Here is a 20,434-nt window from a genome sequence, read left to right on the forward strand (position 1 = left end):
TGATACATCTATATTCATAAGCTATCCAATATCGCTTATGAAAACAACTTACAACTTATATAAAAACAATTTAAGCTCCAATCATTAAAAATGTTTGTTGATAGCTCAATATTATAATGACACTCAAACTATATCTGTAATAGCATTGAAACCAAGGAGCAATAGAGTGTGCCTGTTTATTTATCTGGATGTTTTTTAATGCTTATTTACTATTTTGAAATATCAATTTAATATTATGGCCGTTTTGTTTGTTCTTCAGGAGGTAGTAGGATTACAGTTTCTCATTGCTGGAAGTTAAGGTTTGCTTTTGACTTTTCTATTGTAATTTCCTGGAGTAAGAAATGTTGTATTTGATTCGCTATTTACTGTATGTTTGGAGGGTTTTATAATTTGTCTCATTTTAAAGTTCCCCTAAATTGGAGGGTTTTAGGGGGTTAAACATACAAATTGACAATTTTGTTCTTATAATAATTCAAAATTTCAATTATAATTTACAAGATAAATTACAAAATATAACACAATGTATTGATTTTAAAAGAAAAGAAAAGGTAAAATAGTAAAATTATCGCATAAACCCTTCATCTCATTTCCTTGTTGGTTTCTTTAACTCCTAAACAAGCTTAATGCTATCCCTCCTTTCTCCCTTCCCTTCTTTCCCTTTCCTTCCCCTTCCCTCAAAACTCGCAAACAAAGCCTTAGTTGATACGAATATTGTATTATATATATATTGAGGTTTGAATCCCAAATTTCTCCGTTATTAACCTTAAAAGATGATTTTCTAACACCAAACTACTGGACAAATAAAAAATAAAGACTAAAACGATAGACAATCAAGCTATAAGTTTCAAGTATAATTAAACCTATTAGTTTAAAGTGCAGGAATATTCGATTTAGAATGGAGATATCATGCTTATATCTTTCGAAAACAACAAGTACTTGTTGTCTAGTTATGTGGGAATAAATTCAGCCCCACTCATTCGTTTCATACTATTGAAAATCTAAAATAAAGTTAAAGAGTTGAAAAGGGCAACAAATAAAAACAATACAAGGACCATTTGGATATTCCTCGCCAATTATCTTTCATTCACATGTAAATTCTAATGCATGACCTCTTGAACTTGAAGTCGTACTAGTAGAAGATACGTGCACAACACGTAGAAGCAGCATAAACTAAAACGTGCCACATATATATTATTAACATTATTGAAGTTGGATTCTGCAAATTTTAAAAAACAAACATATAGTGTTTGTGTTTCATTGTCGCTTGACAAGAGAAATGATCAAATTGATGTATTTGGTCCTTGTTTTTGACAAATGATCCTCCACAAATTTGGCAAACCTTTGAAACAATTCATCCATTATATGACTCCCAAAATGATATTCCAACATGGACTCAACCACAGCCCTTATGGTCTTTGCAACTCGTTCTCCACTTATCATTGTATCATCACTTTGCAATTCTATGCCATCATCCCAATCAATTTCATAAGCTTCATGGGAATTCACCATGAATGAACCTTCTTTTTCAATCTCCATTTTCAATTCTTCAAAACATGGTGCATAGTAAGGAGCGTTAAATGAGTCCACCTTTTCTTCTTCAACTAGACCCTATGTACCAAAAGCAAATAAAAAAAATTAAAAGAAAAAATTATGAGTTTTAAAAGTATATATTGATAGTATACCCTTGATCTTAGCCAATCAACCATCCACCAGATGAAACCGGCAGTCACAATGTAAATTTTTTTTTTTACAATATTTCATAAATAATATAATAAAGTTTTGTCATCATAAAATCCTATTGGATGTTTATTTTGACAAGAAAATCTTATTAGATGTTGTGGTCTAAAATAAACCGGAGGTGAGTCGAATCAAACAATGGAAAAGGCCAAAGGTAGGTGTACTTCTTTCCAAAAAAAAAAAGGTAGGGATACTTGGTGGTTTAAAATGAACATAAGTTAATGGTGGAGGATATGACACAAAAGAACCCCTCATGGCCTTCAACTTTGGATCTATTCAGTTTCATATTTTATGTTATTGTTAACAAATCGATAACATTTTACCTATAAACAAGTGATATTTGTACGATTATTTTGTGATAATTTTTAGACAATTTTCTCTATGTCTCTCATACTCGTGTTATTCTCTTACTCTCTCTCTATATATTGATTTTTATCTCTTTATCGTTTTTGACAAATAAAAAGAGTGGGAAAGAAAGTTGTCACGAAATAGTTGCACAAATATCATTACTATTATCTATATTACACGATGACCAATCGTAAATATGATAGATATTAACCGCCTTCAATGTTTTTTAATCTAGTTTTTTTTTTTGTGTGGATAAATCCGATGTTTTTTACTCTTATCTAGGTTTTTGTTGTATAAATGCATCGACTAATTTTTTTAGATAAGTAGAATTATATTGGCTAATCCCCGTGAGCTTAACTCAATTAGTAGGGATATTTCATATAATATGCCGGAGCTGAGGTTCGAACCCCACTTCACTTCTCCATAATTAAATTGTGTGAGCTATAGTCATTAAGCTACTTGACCAAAAAAATAAATAAATTATATTGGCTAGAAGCTCTCCTGATGAATATTTTAGCCCTCATTTATGGACTAAAATATACTCACACCCATTTCATGTAAACATTTGGGCATTTTTAATTAAAAATAATAATTGAAAATTTATGTTACCATGTAGTTTCGAAATTCCCAAAAAAAAATTGTTATTTTTAAATGTTTTGATTTCATAAAACAAAAGATGGGCAAATATGAATGTTTTGATTTCATATAAATTTATGTTTTAGTTTAGTTCCTTTTTTTTAAAAGCAACGTGTTTTACATCACATTACTTTTGAAATATGTTCCTTGTGTCTTTTGAATATATATATATATATATATATATATCCCACACATACAAATTGAGGATTATAGCAAACTTTAAAAAAAAAAAAATAAGGATTATACCAAACTTAAAAACTACAAAAAAGAAAGACTACAATCAATCGAATTTTGGATTATTTTTTTTAGATAGAAAATATATATTTAACCCTAAAATAAATAACCAACACTCAGGTTGGAATCATAACTTAAAGAACTAAAAAACTAACTACAACTTTTAGTCTACTTTTAGCCCTCTTTGTAATTTTTTTTTTTATTTTTTTAAGGATTTTGTAGTAGCGTGTACGGTACGGTAGTAGAGAAGTAACCCTAATGTAAGTGGAAAACAATTGAAGTACCTCTAAAACCAAAGTCATAAGAGCCTGTGCTAAAAGTTCCCATTGATAGCAACAGTTGGGTGATGTTGGGTCCATGGATTCTCTGCCCATAAAAGAAAGGACCATTCGTCCCCCATGCACCATTTCTTGAGAACGTGACTCAAGAAACTGTGAAAAATCATTTTTAAATTGTTGTGAATAAGCTTTTAGCACACAATTGGGACTGCTCTTTGATATGTATAGTTTTCCTTTGTTCAACCCTTTCCCTCTTTCATCCTCCAAACCACCAGGAGCCTGCAAAAATCATACGATACTAATTAGTTTCCTACGTGTAAAAGATGTCCAGCAAAATTCCCTTGAAAAGTCATATTTAATTTTTTTTTTTTAAAGAATATTTAAAAGTCACTTAGGATCATCTCTCCATTTAAAGCACAAGTTAATGAATTAAATATAAATTCTTTTTATTGAGTTTCTTAACATGTGTTGTACAGGTTAGCACCACTATCCTTTGTGCATTGCATTCAATAGATTGTTTTATAATAAATGAGTTTTGTTGAAATATATATAGAGAGAAATGCAAACAAATGTCCAACTTAATGAAAATAATTGATAAATTTATGTAAGAAAATTACTATCTTTTAAAGTTTTAATATGATAATTACATGTTTCTCTAAATGAGATTTCATATTTAAACTTCTTAACAAGTACCTTTGTTAGTATTTTCAACATATATATATTGGCGAATAGAATGCTTATATTAAATATTGACATCAAAAAATTAAAAAATAAGTAACGTGTACATCTGAGACTCACTTAGACACCCAAATGAGGGTACCCCATTGTGGATGTTTTACTTATTGGAACATTTTAAATGATTAGAAAATATATACTCCTTCCGTCGTAAATTATAAAAAGAAGAAAAACTCATTTTGACCCAAATAATAAGTAAAAAAGATAAACTTTTGTGCAAAAAGTTAGCATTCTCCTCTTATGCAAATTGTCTTTAATTTGCTCTTCCTCTCATTTTCTCCTCTTATTTAAAAGGAGAATGCTAACCTTTGCCCTTGGGGCATTGGTTAAGAGGATAAAAATAGAAATATAGCATTCAAAAATGATGAAAAGTGATAAATTTAACTTTTTAAAAGTTAAAATGGTGTTGAAACTAATGCAAACATGCTACTTTTAGCTTCCTTAACCATTGTCCTAAGGGCAATGGTTAGCAAGACCCTATTTAAAAAAATGAATTTTTCCAAAGTGAAATTAAATGCAAATTGCCTTTAATTTGCTCTCCCTCTCATTTTCTCTATAACAAATAACTAATATAAATTATTTTTACATCTTTTCATTGAACTAATTTCAAGGAGAACACAAGAAACTATACTCTAAATTATCATGTTTTAGTTTTTTTAATAAGTGTGAAATGATTTTTTTTTTTCCTTATAATATGAGACGGAAGTAGTATACCATTAATTTAAAGATCAAATGTACTAGTGCATATCAAATTGCCGAATGTACCGTCAAATTTCTTTGTTTATTTACTTTTCTCGCTCTGATCTTTATTATACTCCTCTATTTTAAAATGAATGTCGTCTAATGTTTTTACACACATATTAAGAAATGCATATCTCCGTGACCTTAGCTCAGTTGATAGGGATATTGCATATTATATGCAGGGGCTGGGGTTCGAACCCCGGACACCTCACTTCTCCACAATTAAATTGTGTGAGCTCTAGCCACTAGCCTACTTGACCAAAAAAAAATTAAGAAATGTATTAATTAAAAGAAAGAGAGATGTTATTTTACCAAATTATCCTAATCAACTATTTGTTTATTTTTCGTTAAAGAAAAAAATAATATTTTAAAAGTAGTGTATATAGTATTAATTGAAAGGTATAATTGAAAAGAAAAAGTTATTATTACATAGAAAATCGAAAGTGACATTTATTTTAAAACAAAATTTTGAAACGGAGAGAGAGTAATAAACAAAACTCTAACACATCAAGATCAATGGAAACATATTGGAAATAGTTGTCCATGTAATAATTTTATAAATTTAAATTTATTTCGTAAATATATACTATTAGTTAATTCTAAAGGAGCAAGATAATAGACGTTTTTTTTTTAGCAAAGATAATAGACGTTTACTACATATATAATTTAAAGATATCTCAAAACGAAGTTTAATGAAAGGAGGATAACGAAGTTTAATGAAAGAGATGAGGAAAATTAGTTGAGTACATCCATCGATAACTAAATGTTTGTTGTGTGTCGGAAGCTCAAAGTCTTTCGTGTGGCTAAAATTCAATTACAACAAACTAACAAGAAAGATTAGATTATTTTGTACATATATTTTATAAGATTATATATATATATATATATATATATATATATATATATATATATATATATATATATATATATAGAATAATACTTTTGAAAACTGTTTTTAAAAACCAAAAAAACTTAATTGCAAGTTTGGTCCCCTATTTTAATCATTTTGCCAAATAGGTCCCCATATTTTAAAATTCGACAGTTTTGGTCCCTTTATCTAAAATTTTGTCTAAAATATGGTGATATAACATGTTTTAAATGGAGTTTTCAAAGGAATTATTTTACGATTTCATCGATGTTGATATTTTATCATCTTCAGATCATATATCATGATATTTAAAATCTATCACATCACCTTTTTTTAGTTAAAAAATATGACAGAGGGACCAAAACTGTCGAATTTTAAAATAGGGGGATCAATTCCACACAAAGATGAAAATAGGGGGACCAGCCAACTAAAAATAAATAAAACCCAATGAAGGGACAAACCTTAGAAAGCCAATGGAGGCTTGAAGAAGAGTGCACAAAATGAAGGGACTTAGTTGGGAAGAGTCTACCATAAAAAGTGCCCGGTACAGCAGAAACAAAACAATTAGAACCATTGTGATCATGATGATTATTATTTCCCTTTTGTTGGCTTAATTTTTTGTGGAAAGATGGCAAAGAAGCAAAAATGTTGTTGAAGTCATTGGTGAAAAGGTCATTCATATATAACATTAGCTCCTTTGGTGCTGGTCGATTCAACATGCTTGAGGTTGCATTTATAGCTTCAACTATTTCTGAAATTACCCTTAGGGCATTAGGTCCTGATGAACAACCTAAATCAGCAATTCCCATCTTCATTATTGGCCATCGTTTTGTTGAGCATAGAATTTCCACAATAGCTTTCTTTGTTGCTTGATTTGTCAATGATATTATCTTCCTCTACATATTTTATTTACACAAATTAAAACATGCATCTTTTCATTAATTGTATGCGTTTATTGTCAACAAAAACAACATATATAAGTACAATTATAAACATGAATTAGAATCATTAGTGTCCAACTCGAACGTCAACAATTGGATCCAATTGAAACTTAGAATATGGGTTGATGAAAACATGCATGTTTCTTGAATATATATATAAAATATTAGAACTTGTTTTTGTCTTGATCATCTGATTCTCATGAAGGGATTACGATTTACGAACCTTGATGTTCTAGAGTCCGGTTGAGATTAACTAAGTCTGGTCATTGATTACTTTAGTTAGTATTTGAACTTTAATTTTTTCTAAAGATTCGTCTAAGCTTATTAAACCACTTGAACCCTACTACCTACGTACCTACTACTTAGTTCTTTTATCACGATTAATTTTAAGAACTTTTTTTTTTTTTTTGATAAAGAAAGAACTAATTTTACTTACAATTAATTTGTATAAAATCTTGGAATCTTAAAGCCAATCAGTACCTGGACGAAAGAGTTCATGGCATAGCTAGTTTCGCCAGCTCCTTTATTCATGTGAAGTGTTTCTACAGTTTCCATTTTCTTTTCTTATTGGACAGATGAGAAGGTGATGAATGTTCCTTTCAATTAGGGAAACAATATCCTAAGCAAATGAGTTTGTACCTAAGTACTATGTTATAGGTTCATGGAAGAGCTGTATGTATAAATAGAGCAATAGCCAGCCAGACCAATAATAGGAACCACATATAGAGGAGAGGAAGTACGATATTAACTAGTCCACTCATGCATGGAAATGGTCCCTAGATAGCTACGTATGGAAAAAAGAATGGGTTAAATAATTTTTTTATCCTTATGAATATTTCAAGTTTACCTTTTAATTTCTTTAAAATTTTCTTTTAACTTCTAATTCTCTAAAAGTTTTCCGTCTACACTTTTGATCCAATCTTTTAAATTAAATCATGTGTGTCCTTTAAATTTTTGAATGAGCTTTTACATGAATGTTTAAAATATTATAAGAATTTTTCCAAAAAAAATATAATTTTTTTAACCTAATGAATTAAATATGAATTTTTGTTAAAAAAACATAAAAATTCATACAAAATTGAGAGATAGCTTCAAAAAACATAAAAATTCATATTTAATTTCTGTTTTGTTAAAAAACAAAATTGAGAGATATTTATAATATTATAAACATTCATACAAAATCTCGTTCAAAATTCCAAATGATACACATGAGTTTCAAAATTCCAAATGATGCGTATAAGTTTGAAAAGCATGTCCTAAAGTGGTGATGAATGAAAAGCTTTTGGGAGACTAAAAGTCGAAACAAAATTTTAGGATGACTAAAACGAAAATTTGAAATATTTATTAGGAGCAAAAACATATTTAATCCAAAAAGAATTGTCTAACAACAAATTATTAATGATTGCTTAAATCTTTTTTTTTAACATCACTAATTAAATCTTGGGAAAAGGGCGCTTGTTAAAGAATTAAAAAAAGATTTGTAAAAAAAAAAAAAAGGAATTAAAAGAGAAATATTATATTGAATTTATTTTCTGTAACAAAACATATTATATTAGAAATTGTGTATTATGTTTTTTAAAAATCGAAAAAGAGAGCTCTTTTCAATTGTCTTTATCATTTCTTAACAACTGAGTGGGGAACATTGCACAATTGAGTTGTGGTAACAATGCAGTGGGAACATAAGAACAATAAAATGGTGAAGAAATGGACTCGGATGCACAAGGACAAACCGATCGTGATCATGAATTAGACCCTGGTTTTTTATTCTTAGATTCATGAATCAGGCTTATTTTGATTCTTTAGTAGTATATTTTATTTTGGGTATATTTCAGCCTGTTGTGAATCCAAATAAATTGCTTAAATGTGATAAACTATTATTACTCAATGAGTACAAATAAATTTTCAAATAAATTGAGTTCAAATAAATTTTGTGTGACATTTTATTTCAGAATTCAACAATAATTTTTTTATTATTCAATCATATAAGTGAGAGACACCACATTTTAATCCAAAACCTTAAGATATTATATATATATATAGGGTTAATTAAGTTTTTGATCCCTAAAAATATCTGCAGTTTTGTTTTTAGTCCCTATAAAAATAAATCAGACTTTTTAATCCCTACAAAATTTTATATTAATGTTTTTAGTCTCTATAAAATTTTCCGTCAGCATTTTTAGTTCCTATTAAAAATTTCCATCAACATTTTTGGTCCCTAAAATGCTTAAGGAAAATGTCACAGGGACTAAAAGTGTGATTTTGTTTTGTAGGAACTAAAAACAAAACTGTAAATATTTATAGGGACTAAATGCTTAATTAACCCTTATATATATATGGATCACCTCGCATATATATTCAACATTAAGTGTGAGATTTAATCAGTCACACTTGAAACTCAACAATCTCCCCCTTAAATATGAGACATTCACATCACTAGCGTGATCCACACTTAGATCCCGCTTCCAAGACTCTGATATCATTGTTGGGTTATGAGGATGTAGGGAATCATTCAAGTGAGAGAGATATCACTTTTCTATTCATAGTAGCACATATTACTCAAATTTGATATACCAACACCATGCATATTTTTCAAGCCATGAAACACTCATTCAAGTTCCAGTAAATACAATATGAGGGTGGTAATGACCGATGCAAAAGATATCAGCAACAACTTTTTCATCAAAATTTTAACTAATTAAGGAAGTGTACTTTCACTTCTTTTTCATCCAAAGTTTAACTAATTAAGGAAGTGTACTTTCACTTTCTATGACCAAAGAAAATTAAGAACGTCCTTAGCTAGTGTTTCACGTTTAAAACTCATGGAAAACGAGTATCGTGAACGCGGAAGAAACATATGGTAGTGATTTGTGACTCTCTTGCACCACATTTCACAAAAAGAAAAAGGGAAAAAAACGTGGTATTTCTATCTTCGATGAAACATAAAACACTAAACTTTCTTGCATATAAGAAAAAAAATGTTAAATATGTTTTTGTCCCTATATTTTAAGTGACTTCAAAGAATAGTCCCTACATTTTTAAAAATGTTTTTGCACTCCCTACCTTTTACTTCCGTAATTGGTCCATGTTGTCTATTTTTGCATAATAAGCAAACAGAAGTCTGATGTGACAATATTTTTATTTATTTTTTTATTTTTTTGTCAAAATTAAAAATGGGTTTGGGCCAAATGACTCCATCTGACCTGGTTCATATCAATTTGACTCGTCTTCATCATTTTTCGACCATGCGCGGCAAGTTCCATTCCAAAATTCATAATCGTTTCATAGGCATTCATCATTCACCACCCCCACTCTTTCCACTTCCTGTGTACTCCAATCGTCCCAGTATCATCATCATCCACTCTTCCGACCAATGTATTTTAGAGGTTGAGCAATTCACGAGTTTCTTAGAGCAATCATCATGTTATATTATAAGTTGGCCAAGCTTGCTTTGGCCCAACGAGCCTAACTACATAAATAGGTTGGATATGACTAGAACACTTGTTTTTGGTGTGCATTTTGTTAAAGAAAATTTCTCTTTACGCACCAAACATTGATCACAAGTACCCCTACAATGACGTTTTTACCTCCAACGACAGTTAACTGTCGTTTGCTGTCTACGGTAGTTAATTGTCGTTTGTTATACGACAGTGACAGTTAATTGCCGTTCTAGACATGATTGATATATCAAGCAACTCACTTGTACTACATTATTCATTCACCAACTTTCCTCCCTCTTCCATCCCTAACCCATAAAGTTCAATTTCTTTTTTGCAAACATTTTGTCTCAAATCATTTTATTGTTGGATTATGAGCGATAATTATTGTTGAATTAGCGTGCTCTTTGTTGAATGGTGTTTCTGAGTTACAAGTGTTTAAACAGATTGTTTTGTGAACTAGTTGTGCATTCAAATACTACAAACGATATTTATCTCTGAAATTGATAGTTAACTTTCATAGGTGCCAACGATATTTAATTGGCTTAATAGCAGTTTTGACCCTCTATATTTCAAGAAGTTGCGATTTTGGCCTGCTAACTAAATAAACTACAAAACTGCCCCCTAAGTATTGACTTTTTTGCAGTTTTAGCCCCCCAGGCCAATTTTGACCAAGTCAAAGCTGATGTGGACGCCACGTGTGTATTTTAATTATTAAAAAATAAAAAAATATTTTTAGTTTTTTAATTAAAAAAATAAAACAAAAAGGGGCCAAAACTGCAAAAAAAAAAAAAAAAAATCAATACTTAGGGGGCGATTTTGTAGTTTATTTAGTTAGGGAGTCAAAATCGCAACTTCTTAAAACATAAGGGGTCGAAACTGCTATTAAGCCTATTTAATTCTCGCTGACGGTATTTTCCTCAATTTAAGTTGTCTGAAAGCAAATAATGGAGCCTAAAGAGCAATTTTCTTTGTTAAGCATGACCATCCATTATGGACTTTATGTATAAATAAATCAGACCATACCAGCCCATTTCATTTTTTTTTCTTTCTATTTTTAGTTTATTAATTAACTTGTTTTTTTTATATATATATATATATATTTTTTTTTTAAAAACTCGGTATCCGATCCATGAATCGACTAATCCGAGGGGACCAATCTCACCGCCCACTTGCAGGGGCCTCGTTTAAAGCCAGAGCAAGGTCTGTATTGACTTACCCACCGAAATTGGCATCAGAGGGAATCGAACCTGAGACCTCTGGAGGAGCAAACTCCAAGATCCCAAGCCAACCACTAGGCCAACCCCAAATGGGTTTTTCTTTATATATATTTTAGACTATTACTTTTCCCACCCTATGCCTTTTCTCACGTGCCCTATTTTTTTCCAATTTTACCCCTGGTCTGGATTTCGTTTTCCAGATTGCATTGTTAGAATTTTGCAGATGTTTCCGGATTTGAAGATCTGGAATAATGTTTTACTAGAACTTTTGCAATTTTAATCTTCAAAATTCGTAAAATAAAATGCAAATAAAATTAAAAACAGAAATAAAAAGACACAAACATAAAAACAACTCATTTTATTAATATATGAACAATACATTACAATAATTTTTAAACTTTTTAAGCTTATTACATAAGATGCTAAATCTATTTCTACTCTTAAGTTATTGCATAAGCAATACTGGTGGCTGGAGCCACCGGTGGAGAGGAAAGAGGGGGGGGGGGGGGGAGGAAAGAAGATTGCGGGGAAGAAGAAACCAATGTTGCCTGATAGGACATACCAATAGCTTTGGTGTTGGTGGGGAGATATAGGGGGCACAGGGGCCTTGAGGGAACAAGAGACCATGATGGTCAACATGACATCTAGGCAAACCAACCTCACACCCAGACTGACCCATTCCCTATTGACCGATCATATGACCCTAATGGATTTCCAAAGAGGCCTCTTTCTATGAAAGGCCAACGATGGAAACACATCGTTGTAGAGGAGAAGAGGAGAAAGAAGAAGGTTTGCAAATGTTTGAGGAAATGAACCATATTTATAGCGGAGGGGGATTAAAAAAACGTGAGAAAGCCATCAATTCCGGTCAAAAAATGTGTAGAAACACGTTTTTCAACTTGACCAAGGTCCAAAACGTTTGAAAAACGTTTTCTTTGTGGTGCAGACCACCGGCCAAAAGTTTCTGGTGTAATCAGGAATACATATATATTCCGGAATATATATTTCGAAAACATACGATGTTGGGGCGAACAAAGGGAAACTTGAGACTTTGAGTATGGTGAGTGTTGGTTCGGATTTTAGAATCCGAATTTATTCAGCATTGGATTCTTTTGTGTGTCCCACATTGCACCGATAATTTTTTGTGGTCAACAACGCCTACATACCTCTATAATTAGGGGTCCCTGTTTTCATTACAAGTAAACTACATCAGACGAAAAAACATGGAATTCCTGGCTTTGATCCGAACACCAAGCTAGCGGCAGTATACTACAACGGTGGAACACTACCCCATCTGTTTAGGATTGGAGACGATGTCACCATCTCCGAGCTGAAGGACGAGAGGGATCAAATCAACCGTCAACTCAACTACAAAGACACGAGGAGGGTGGTCAGAGTTGAATATCGATGTCCGTTGTCCGACTCAACCGGATCTCTTTGCTTCAGCCGGATGAAACTCAAGAACGACGACGTGCGAACCATTTTCTCTATCTTTGGTCTGCACAGTACAAGAGGACCAATCGAGTTGGACGCTTCGTTGGTTAGATCTGCTGAACAAATTCTGAAAACTTTGCACCGGAGCAGGAACTACGAAGAGATCCGGGCTCTGCTGGAGGGACCAGAGGAGGAGGAAGTTAGTTTAGATACAAAATATTCATATCGTATTTGATACACAAATATAGATCTCTATATAACAACATGATGAAGATCCTCGCCATGTTGTCAAAAATATATATATATACTCCTTGATGCCTCCTTGATACACATATAACTCAAAAATATCAAGAGGTTGTTATGAGTTAGATCGTACTGTCTGCCAGATATTCATCTGGCAGACAACACGATCTAACTCAAAGAAATCCTCTTGAAAACACCTTCCCAAACGATTCATCATTTATGTTATTATGGTTTTTTTTTTATCTATTTATTTGTCTCATGTTGCTTCAATTTATGTTATGTACCTTTGTTCTATTTTTTTCCAAGGCATTTGCAACAAAAACGATTCAAACAAAATGGTCTGATGCAGTTCAGACTTTAAAATTCGGAATAGCTTCATGCATTCTGGATTATAAAATTCGGAAACCCTCGGTAACATTTTGGCTGGTGACGTTTCACCAAAGGTTATGCCGGTTAGTGGAGTTTTAATACGTTTTTTTGGACGGTTTTTAATGAAAAACAAGTTTTCACTGACTTCAAATTACTTATGACTTGTTTTAGGCTATAAAAAGGCTTGGATCTTCAACATTTTCCTTCATTCCTCTTCACCGTCCTTTCTTACATTTTCTTCAAAAAAATTTAGTTTTTTAGGTAGATTTTAGGGATGTTGGTGGTGTCATGGTCATTGTTGACCGCTCAGACGACCCCTGCAGTTGCATTGCAGCTTATGCGGGGGTCGTATAACGGTCAACAGAGACCATTGACATCAAAGAAAGACACAAAATATTCATATCGTATTTGTTTGGATTATATATTCTGGAAACACTAACAATCTGGTCCAGGGGTATTTATGGAATTTTCACAGAGCACGCGAGAAGGCAATAGGGTGGGAAAAGTAATAGTCTATATTTTATACTTATAAAAAATTTATTTAACCATAAAAACACTTATTTAACCTTCCTTAACGATCAAACACTTATTTAACCTAAAACAAAACAAAGAACCACAACGAGTTGAAAACACGTTTTGTTACGAAAAAAGACAAAAATGGAGTCCCTCTTAATTCAACACATAATAACACCATTGCATGCAGTCCATCTTAATCAAACAACACCTGACCACAGGAGAACACAACACAAGGTATCATTGCCAACCACTACAATTTTGTTCTTATGTTTGAAACGCATGGTATCAATTCCATTTTTTAGTTCGCAGTTAAACTGTTTGATGAAATATCTGAAAGAGATTTTCATGTGAAAAAATAGATGGAGTTGACTTTAACTGAAGAAGATGCAGCTCATTGGGTTTATAGAGGTGAAGGTGCTGCTAATCTTGTTCTCTCTTACACTGGTTCCTCTCCTTCTTATGTAAGCTCTTTTTTCATTTTTTGTTTTTGCTTGTAACTTAATTTTGCTTCAAAAAATGTTTTTTTAAAGTTAAGTTGTATTGTGTTATGAATTTGTTTGATCACATTAAACACTTGTATTATGTTTCATGTTTGGATTGTAAAATTCATGTATGGTATGTTCAGCTTATTCCAATAGAATTTTGTATGATAGCTTATTCAGTAAGTGTTTTCCTGAAATAGTTTGTTGAATAATCACATAAGATCTATTTGGGTTGACTTACTTGAACTTATCTACTAACATAAGCACTTGTGATATGATCTGGAAAAGCTTACTGAAACAGCTCATGACATGTCTATTTTTCGGCTTAATTCCGTAAGCTCTTCAGGATTGATTATAGTTACAATATATCAATTCTGTAAGTAGTTATGAATTAGTTAGTTAAGAATCAATCAGGAGTTAGTTTCTCAATTGGTTGATGCAATTGAACTCTATAAATTTAACAATTTATCATCTTTTATGAATTTGATTCCTTTTTCCCGAGGATCCCAGTAACTGAGACTTATAAAAATAGTTTATGGCTTATATGATAATCGTTTGACTTTATTTTATCTTTTATTATGGAAATAGCTTATAAGTAAACACTTACATGATAAGCGATTAAGTTATAATCATTTAATTAAGTTGTTTATCCAAACAATTAAACTGTATATCCAAATGTGTCTTACTTAGATTGGGAAAGTGATGCGCATTCGCAAGTCTCCAAGGAAGGAATCAGCGTTGCAAGGAGTGAGGAATACCATAGCTCTGACTCCACATGAACGGCTCATCTGGAAAGATGTACCTGAACTTATTTCCTCTTCAGATAAGGAAATTGCTGGGCAACTATATGTAGAGCATGTCATGAAGCCTTTGCTTGGTTCCAAATATGTTGATGCTGGGGTATGTAGTCACCGTTTCATTCTTTTCCTGTTCTAAATCAATGTCTGAGACCCATTAACAGAAAAGTTCTTGTTTTTACAGTCATATTGGAAACCCATTAACCAAATGGTTGTTTTTATCATCACTTTGTGCTTACCTTGAGAAATACAAATCACCAATTTTTCTATTGATAAAAATGGGTTTTATGAATTGCCCTACTTTTACGAATAAGAAGAAGTAAAGATGTTGCATGAGTAGGTTTTGTGATTATGATCTCAGACCTATATCTGTTTTTGGTACTTTCTAGACTCACATTCTGGTGACCAAGGAATTCCTTGAGACGGTTGAGAGGAATGTTGCTAGTCAACGTCCTGCTGGGAGAGTTGATGTTTCCCGGGTTGATACACAATGTGATTTTGGTCTTCTCATGTCGGATCATTCAATCTTCCCTCAAGGTATGGTTTTGAGACATGTATCATTTGAATTGAATATCTAAATTCTAGCACAGTATTATGTAGCATACCTTGCTTAGTAATCATGAATTATATTCATGTGTGAGAAGTTAGTATTTAAAATTTACCTACAATGCTTGAATTACATTGCTTCCCGTTGGTTAAAATATGAACATTGGGTGAAATTTAATTTGATATTAATATTATACTAAGCCGCTTCATCTTTCATTCTGAATGTTGTGCCTGATAGTATATACCTAGTATGAACTAAACAGATTATTCATTTTTTGTTTTACTGCCCTACACAAACTTGTCAGAAAATTAAAGTTATGTAGTAAGCTTCGTGTTTCATTTCAGGTAGTCAAGGATCTATCCCCAGCTTATCAGTTGAGATAAAGGTATGGTCTTCTCAATTATGTTATTGTGCTTTGTTTTTTATTCTTCCATTGAAGAATATCATTAGTTTAAAATGAATATCTCTATTTCACCCTTGCCTCTTCCTCTGTCTTTGGCTTGATTTCAACATTTTAACTTTTCCATTCCATAAAATGTAGCCTAAATGCGGATTTCTTCCTACTTCAAGATTCATATCTGAAGAAACTGCTATCAAGAGGAGGAAAACTCGATTCGAAATGCATCAAGCTCTGAAATTGCAACATGGAGAGGTACATCCTACAAAATTTAACTATAGATGGTGGTCCTATATTCCATTTGTCTTAGCCTCTAGCCTGAGCATTTTATCATTTGTCTTTCGGCTGATGTATTAAAAGACAATATCCGTCATTTTTCTAGAACTAAGCCTATTAGAAACTTTTCAATATGTCTTCAGATTTCACAGCGGAGTGTGTACAACCCACTCGATCTGTTCTCTGGATCCAAGGAAAGAATTCATAAAGCTGTCAAAGATCTCTTTACTACTCCTCAAAACAATTTCCGCGTATTTTTAAATGGTTCTCTCATACTTGGAGGGCTAGGAGGTGGTGCTGAAAGTACAGATGCATCTATTGCTAAAGTACTTGAAGATGAACTTCAGTCAGTCATTCAAGCTGATGATGGCCAATGTACAGAGAACTTATTTACTCTTGTTACTGAAGCCGTGCAAAAATCAGGAGTACTTGACAAGCTCCTTGAGGTTCAGAAGCTTGACAATATTGACATAGAAGGAGTAATTCATGCATATTACAACATTACTTCTCAACAGAGCATGGCACGTAAAGCATTGGATGAAGAACAAGCAAAAAAATATGCCTCTTTGCATTCTGCATCACTGGAGGAAAGCTTGAGAATTGTAAAGGACTACCTGATAGCAGCAACTGCAAAAGACTGCAGTTTGATGATATGTTTTAGACCAAGGAAAGAGGAGGGTTCTGGATCTGCCTACGATACTGTATATCTTGAGTCAACTAAGCAAGCCTTTGATTTCAAGGTAAGCAGAAATTTCCAGTTGTTATTATTGGTTTAAATTTTTGGTGTCAGGTGTTCCATATGAATATGTTCAGAACATTTTTGGTTAGTAGGTCTGGAAGGTTTTTATTAATTTTTTGTCTCTTCTTCAATCAATTTAACACTTGGATTGAGTGTGTTTTTATACTGTGTCAACTTTGTGTCAAAATATCATTGCTCTTATCTTTATCCACAAAAAAAGTATTACCGTTATAATGCTTGTGAGATTAAATGTCTTAGTTCGGTTGCTACTTGATTTGTATTAGGTACATTTTATTGACCTCGATTTAAAGCGGTTGAGTAAAGTAGAAGACTACTACAAGTTAGATAAGAAGATAGTGAACTGTTACAAAGAGATGAGCAAATTGGATCATGGAAGAAATGGAGATGCAAACTTATAGGGACTTGAAGTTGCATGCTGAGATTTCATAGATTTCTTCCTTACAAAATGTTTTTGTGATAGTTAAAATGTGAAGATTCAACCTGCATAAATATTTGGCTTCACAACTCAACGATCAGTTTTTTTTGTAGACTGGGACTATCAGAATTCATCTTTTACATAAATATTTTGTGTTTGTATTACATAATGAGTAATGATATTTGTACATCCAAGACCACTTTGGTGACAACCTTGTTTTTCTCTCTTTCTATTGGTCAAAAACAATAGAGAGAGAAAAAGGAAGAGAGAGGATAAGAATGTCATGTGAGTATGAGAGAGAAAGTTGTCTAAAAATTGTTGCAAAATGGTTATACAAATATCATTTCTCTTACATAAATGTGATAACTCATAAAATAATTTTTTTTTTTTTGGCTTAATTACTCGTTTGGTCCCTTAACTTATTTTTTGGTTTCGTTTTGGTCCTTTAACTATTAAAAGTTTCGTTTTGGTCCCTTAACTTACTTTTTGGTTTCGTTTTGGTCCCTTAACTATTAAAAGTTTCGTTTTGGCCCCTTAACTTATTTTTTGGTTTCGTTTTGGTCCCTTAACTCTAATACAGTCATCTAACATAAAGGACCAAAGTGGTTGACGGAGGAAGAGTTAAGGGACCAAAATGAAACCAAAAAATAAGTTAAGGGACCAAAACGAAACTTTTAATAGTTAAGGGACCAAAATGAAACCAAAAAGTAAGTTAAGGGACCAAAACGAAACTTTTAATAGTTAAGGGACCAAAACGAAACCAAAAAATAAGTTAATGGACCAAATGAGTAATTAAGCCTTTTTTTTTTTTAACATTTACTGTTGGTATTCTGCGTGATGTGTGGACTGTGGAAGCTTGTTCCGAGAGAGTAATATTTAAGTTTCCATGTTTTAATCTAGAGGCAACCGTTGATGTGAGATGTTTAGTTTTTTTTTTTTTTTAGATAGAAGACATGGCAAAGCCACCATAAACTCACATACACAAAGTGGAGGTATCGGGGTTCGAACCCCGGTCATGATGTTCGGCCTAACAATTTCGGCATTTTTGCCAGTTGAGCTAGGACTTATGGGACATGTGAGATGTTTAGTTAATATGCACTTAAAGAGCTATCATGTGAAAAGTAACTTTATTTTGGAAAGTGAGTATTCAATACAACGAAACTTTAAAAGTAACTTTAAAAAAAAAAAAAAAAACTTATCAACTATTGAAGCAAGAGCTTTTATCCATTTAGATGATGACTTTTCATAAGGTCACTTATGCCAAAATTGCTTTAAGTCAAACACGATTAACTTTGAAGTTTTTATGAAATAGTACCAAACAATTCTTTTAAGTCTTCCTTCGATAGAGTCTTGTACCTGTAAAGTCTCATGATCGCTCTCATTCCGATGTGATTCAGTTGCCTAGAGGCTGCTAAGAGTCTGCATTGTCATACCCTGTACACCGAAGACTACACCCGTCCTCATCAGCTCGGACGTTACAGTTGCAATGACTATTTTGATTGTGCATAACCAATGGGAAAAATATAATGATCAAGGAGTAGGTAAAAAGTGTATACTATTATAATGCCCATCCATGCATGGCATACATATTAATAGAATTTATATGATTATAGAACTGAAATTTGACTTGTCTTTGCTGGTTAGAAAATATATACATAAAATATGACAGCTCAATAATGAAATAGTTGCTGGTTTTAACACAATTATGCGTGGTTGCCAACTTGTTCCATTGACACATACAATTTACAAAGACTTACAAGGACCAAGAAGACAACCACTTTGTCTGTTCTGTTAATAACACTTGTTGTTAGGAACATGGTGAATTCTTTAATGGCAATGAAAAAAGGTAGGTATCAGCGACAGCACCCATAAGACAAAGTTGATCGGGCACATGTTATATAAAGATAATATCATATAGTCATATTTATTTTTTTATATTTGTTTCAACATGACTTGTATTGTTGCTGGAAGAAGAAAAAAAACTTGTAATGATATTCTGTTATTTATTTATTTATTTATTTTTATAATAAATCACATTCTAAGAGTATCACATACGAGAATTGTGACTCATGATGTCTAAAATATTTAACTTGTTGATCAAAGTACTCTTCATGGCTATAAGAATTAATTAACGTGGATGGATATGCCAAAATTGATTTGGTGCAAATGATGTTAGTTTGATATGCGATACGAAAGTGTCGTTTAAGTTGAAGGGAAAATCCTATCTGACAGCTGTCAGACCGGTAATATATGGTATCGAGTGTTGGGTTGTTAAGAACCAACATGAGAATAAAATAAATGTAGCGGAGCTGGGATAAAATTGGAAATGACACTATTAGAGAGAGAGGGGGATGACATAACACTTGTAGTAGAAAATATGGTGACATATATGTAGAGAGAATACATGTTGATTCTATTATAAGAGTATATCAGATGGAGATAGTCTGATCAAAAGAGGTAACTAGAAAAAACTATAAGAGAAATTATTAGGAAAAAAATAGATATTAATGAGTTGGACTCAAAGATGATTTATGATAAAATATGATGTAATTCAGTGCATGTAGCCGATCCTACTTAATGAGATAAGGCTTAGTTGTTTTTTTGAACTTAACAAGAACAAACATGCACTTACAAATCATGTGAGCCGGCACAGTTTGATCAACTCCCTTTCCTTGTACAATCTAAATATCTCAAAAACTCCGTCGTTGTATTTATATTTGAGCAAAATAGTTGATTTGGTCCTGAAAGATACCTGGTTGTCTTGTTGATCCTATCCTATCCTACAGCATTTAATCATTGAAACGTGATAACCATTTTGAAGTTCTGAAAATTTAATGTATTAGTTGAAAAGTCCCATTACACCCACCAAATTCCAACCAACCAATTTAGACCTTTGTAATGATTATCTTTCCAAATGAAATTTCTCCTAATAGCGTCCAACTTTAAGCAAAGGCCGTGTATATAATATAAATATAATACTAGTAACAAAGGCTTGGATGACAGTATATAAAAGTTCTAACAATGAC

The 20,434-nt window shown here is 32.1% G+C and overlaps 2 protein-coding genes across 2 annotated transcripts; one reads left to right on the top strand and one right to left on the bottom strand.

Moving 5' to 3' along the window:
• Nucleotides 1–884: 884 nt before the first annotated feature.
• Nucleotides 885–7,214, bottom strand: LOC25482172 (probable jasmonic acid carboxyl methyltransferase 2). The gene is made up of 4 exons (XM_013610684.3): nucleotides 6,999–7,214; nucleotides 6,039–6,473; nucleotides 3,240–3,512; nucleotides 885–1,608 (listed from the first exon to the last, which is right to left on the bottom strand). The coding sequence occupies exons 1-4, from the start codon at nucleotides 7,071–7,073 to the stop codon at nucleotides 1,255–1,257; spliced, it is 1,137 nt and encodes a 378-aa protein (XP_013466138.1). The 5' UTR covers nucleotides 7,074–7,214; the 3' UTR covers nucleotides 885–1,254.
• A 6,595-nt stretch (nucleotides 7,215–13,809) lies between these two features.
• LOC25482173 (inositol-pentakisphosphate 2-kinase) lies at nucleotides 13,810–17,595 on the top strand. Its single transcript, XM_013610685.3, has 8 exons — nucleotides 13,810–13,968; nucleotides 14,094–14,195; nucleotides 14,907–15,116; nucleotides 15,403–15,550; nucleotides 15,905–15,945; nucleotides 16,102–16,212; nucleotides 16,377–16,973; nucleotides 17,257–17,595. The coding sequence occupies exons 1-8, from the start codon at nucleotides 13,876–13,878 to the stop codon at nucleotides 17,389–17,391; spliced, it is 1,437 nt and encodes a 478-aa protein (XP_013466139.1). The 5' UTR covers nucleotides 13,810–13,875; the 3' UTR covers nucleotides 17,392–17,595.
• Nucleotides 17,596–20,434: the final 2,839 nt, after the last annotated feature.

This window comes from Medicago truncatula, chromosome 1 (assembly GCF_003473485.1).
Source record: "Medicago truncatula cultivar Jemalong A17 chromosome 1, MtrunA17r5.0-ANR, whole genome shotgun sequence".
NCBI classification, from domain to species: domain Eukaryota; kingdom Viridiplantae; phylum Streptophyta; class Magnoliopsida; order Fabales; family Fabaceae; genus Medicago; species Medicago truncatula.

Excerpts from the sequence above, each read along its gene's own strand:
- LOC25482172 (XM_013610684.3), bottom strand. The coding sequence starts at position 7,073 with ATGGAAACTGTAGAAACACTTCACATGAATAAAGGAGCTGGCGAAACT. Across the intron at positions 6,474-6,998 it reads CCATGAACTCTTTCGTCCAG|AGGAAGATAATATCATTGAC; the intron begins GTACTGATTGGC and ends TAAAATATGTAG. Across the intron at positions 3,513-6,038 it reads GCCTCCATTGGCTTTCTAAG|GCTCCTGGTGGTTTGGAGGA; the intron begins GTTTGTCCCTTC and ends TGATTTTTGCAG.
- LOC25482173 (XM_013610685.3), top strand. The coding sequence starts at position 13,876 with ATGGAGTCCCTCTTAATTCAACACATAATAACACCATTGCATGCAGTC. Across the intron at positions 15,117-15,402 it reads CCAAATATGTTGATGCTGGG|ACTCACATTCTGGTGACCAA; the intron begins GTATGTAGTCAC and ends GGTACTTTCTAG. Across the intron at positions 15,946-16,101 it reads GCTTATCAGTTGAGATAAAG|CCTAAATGCGGATTTCTTCC; the intron begins GTATGGTCTTCT and ends CATAAAATGTAG.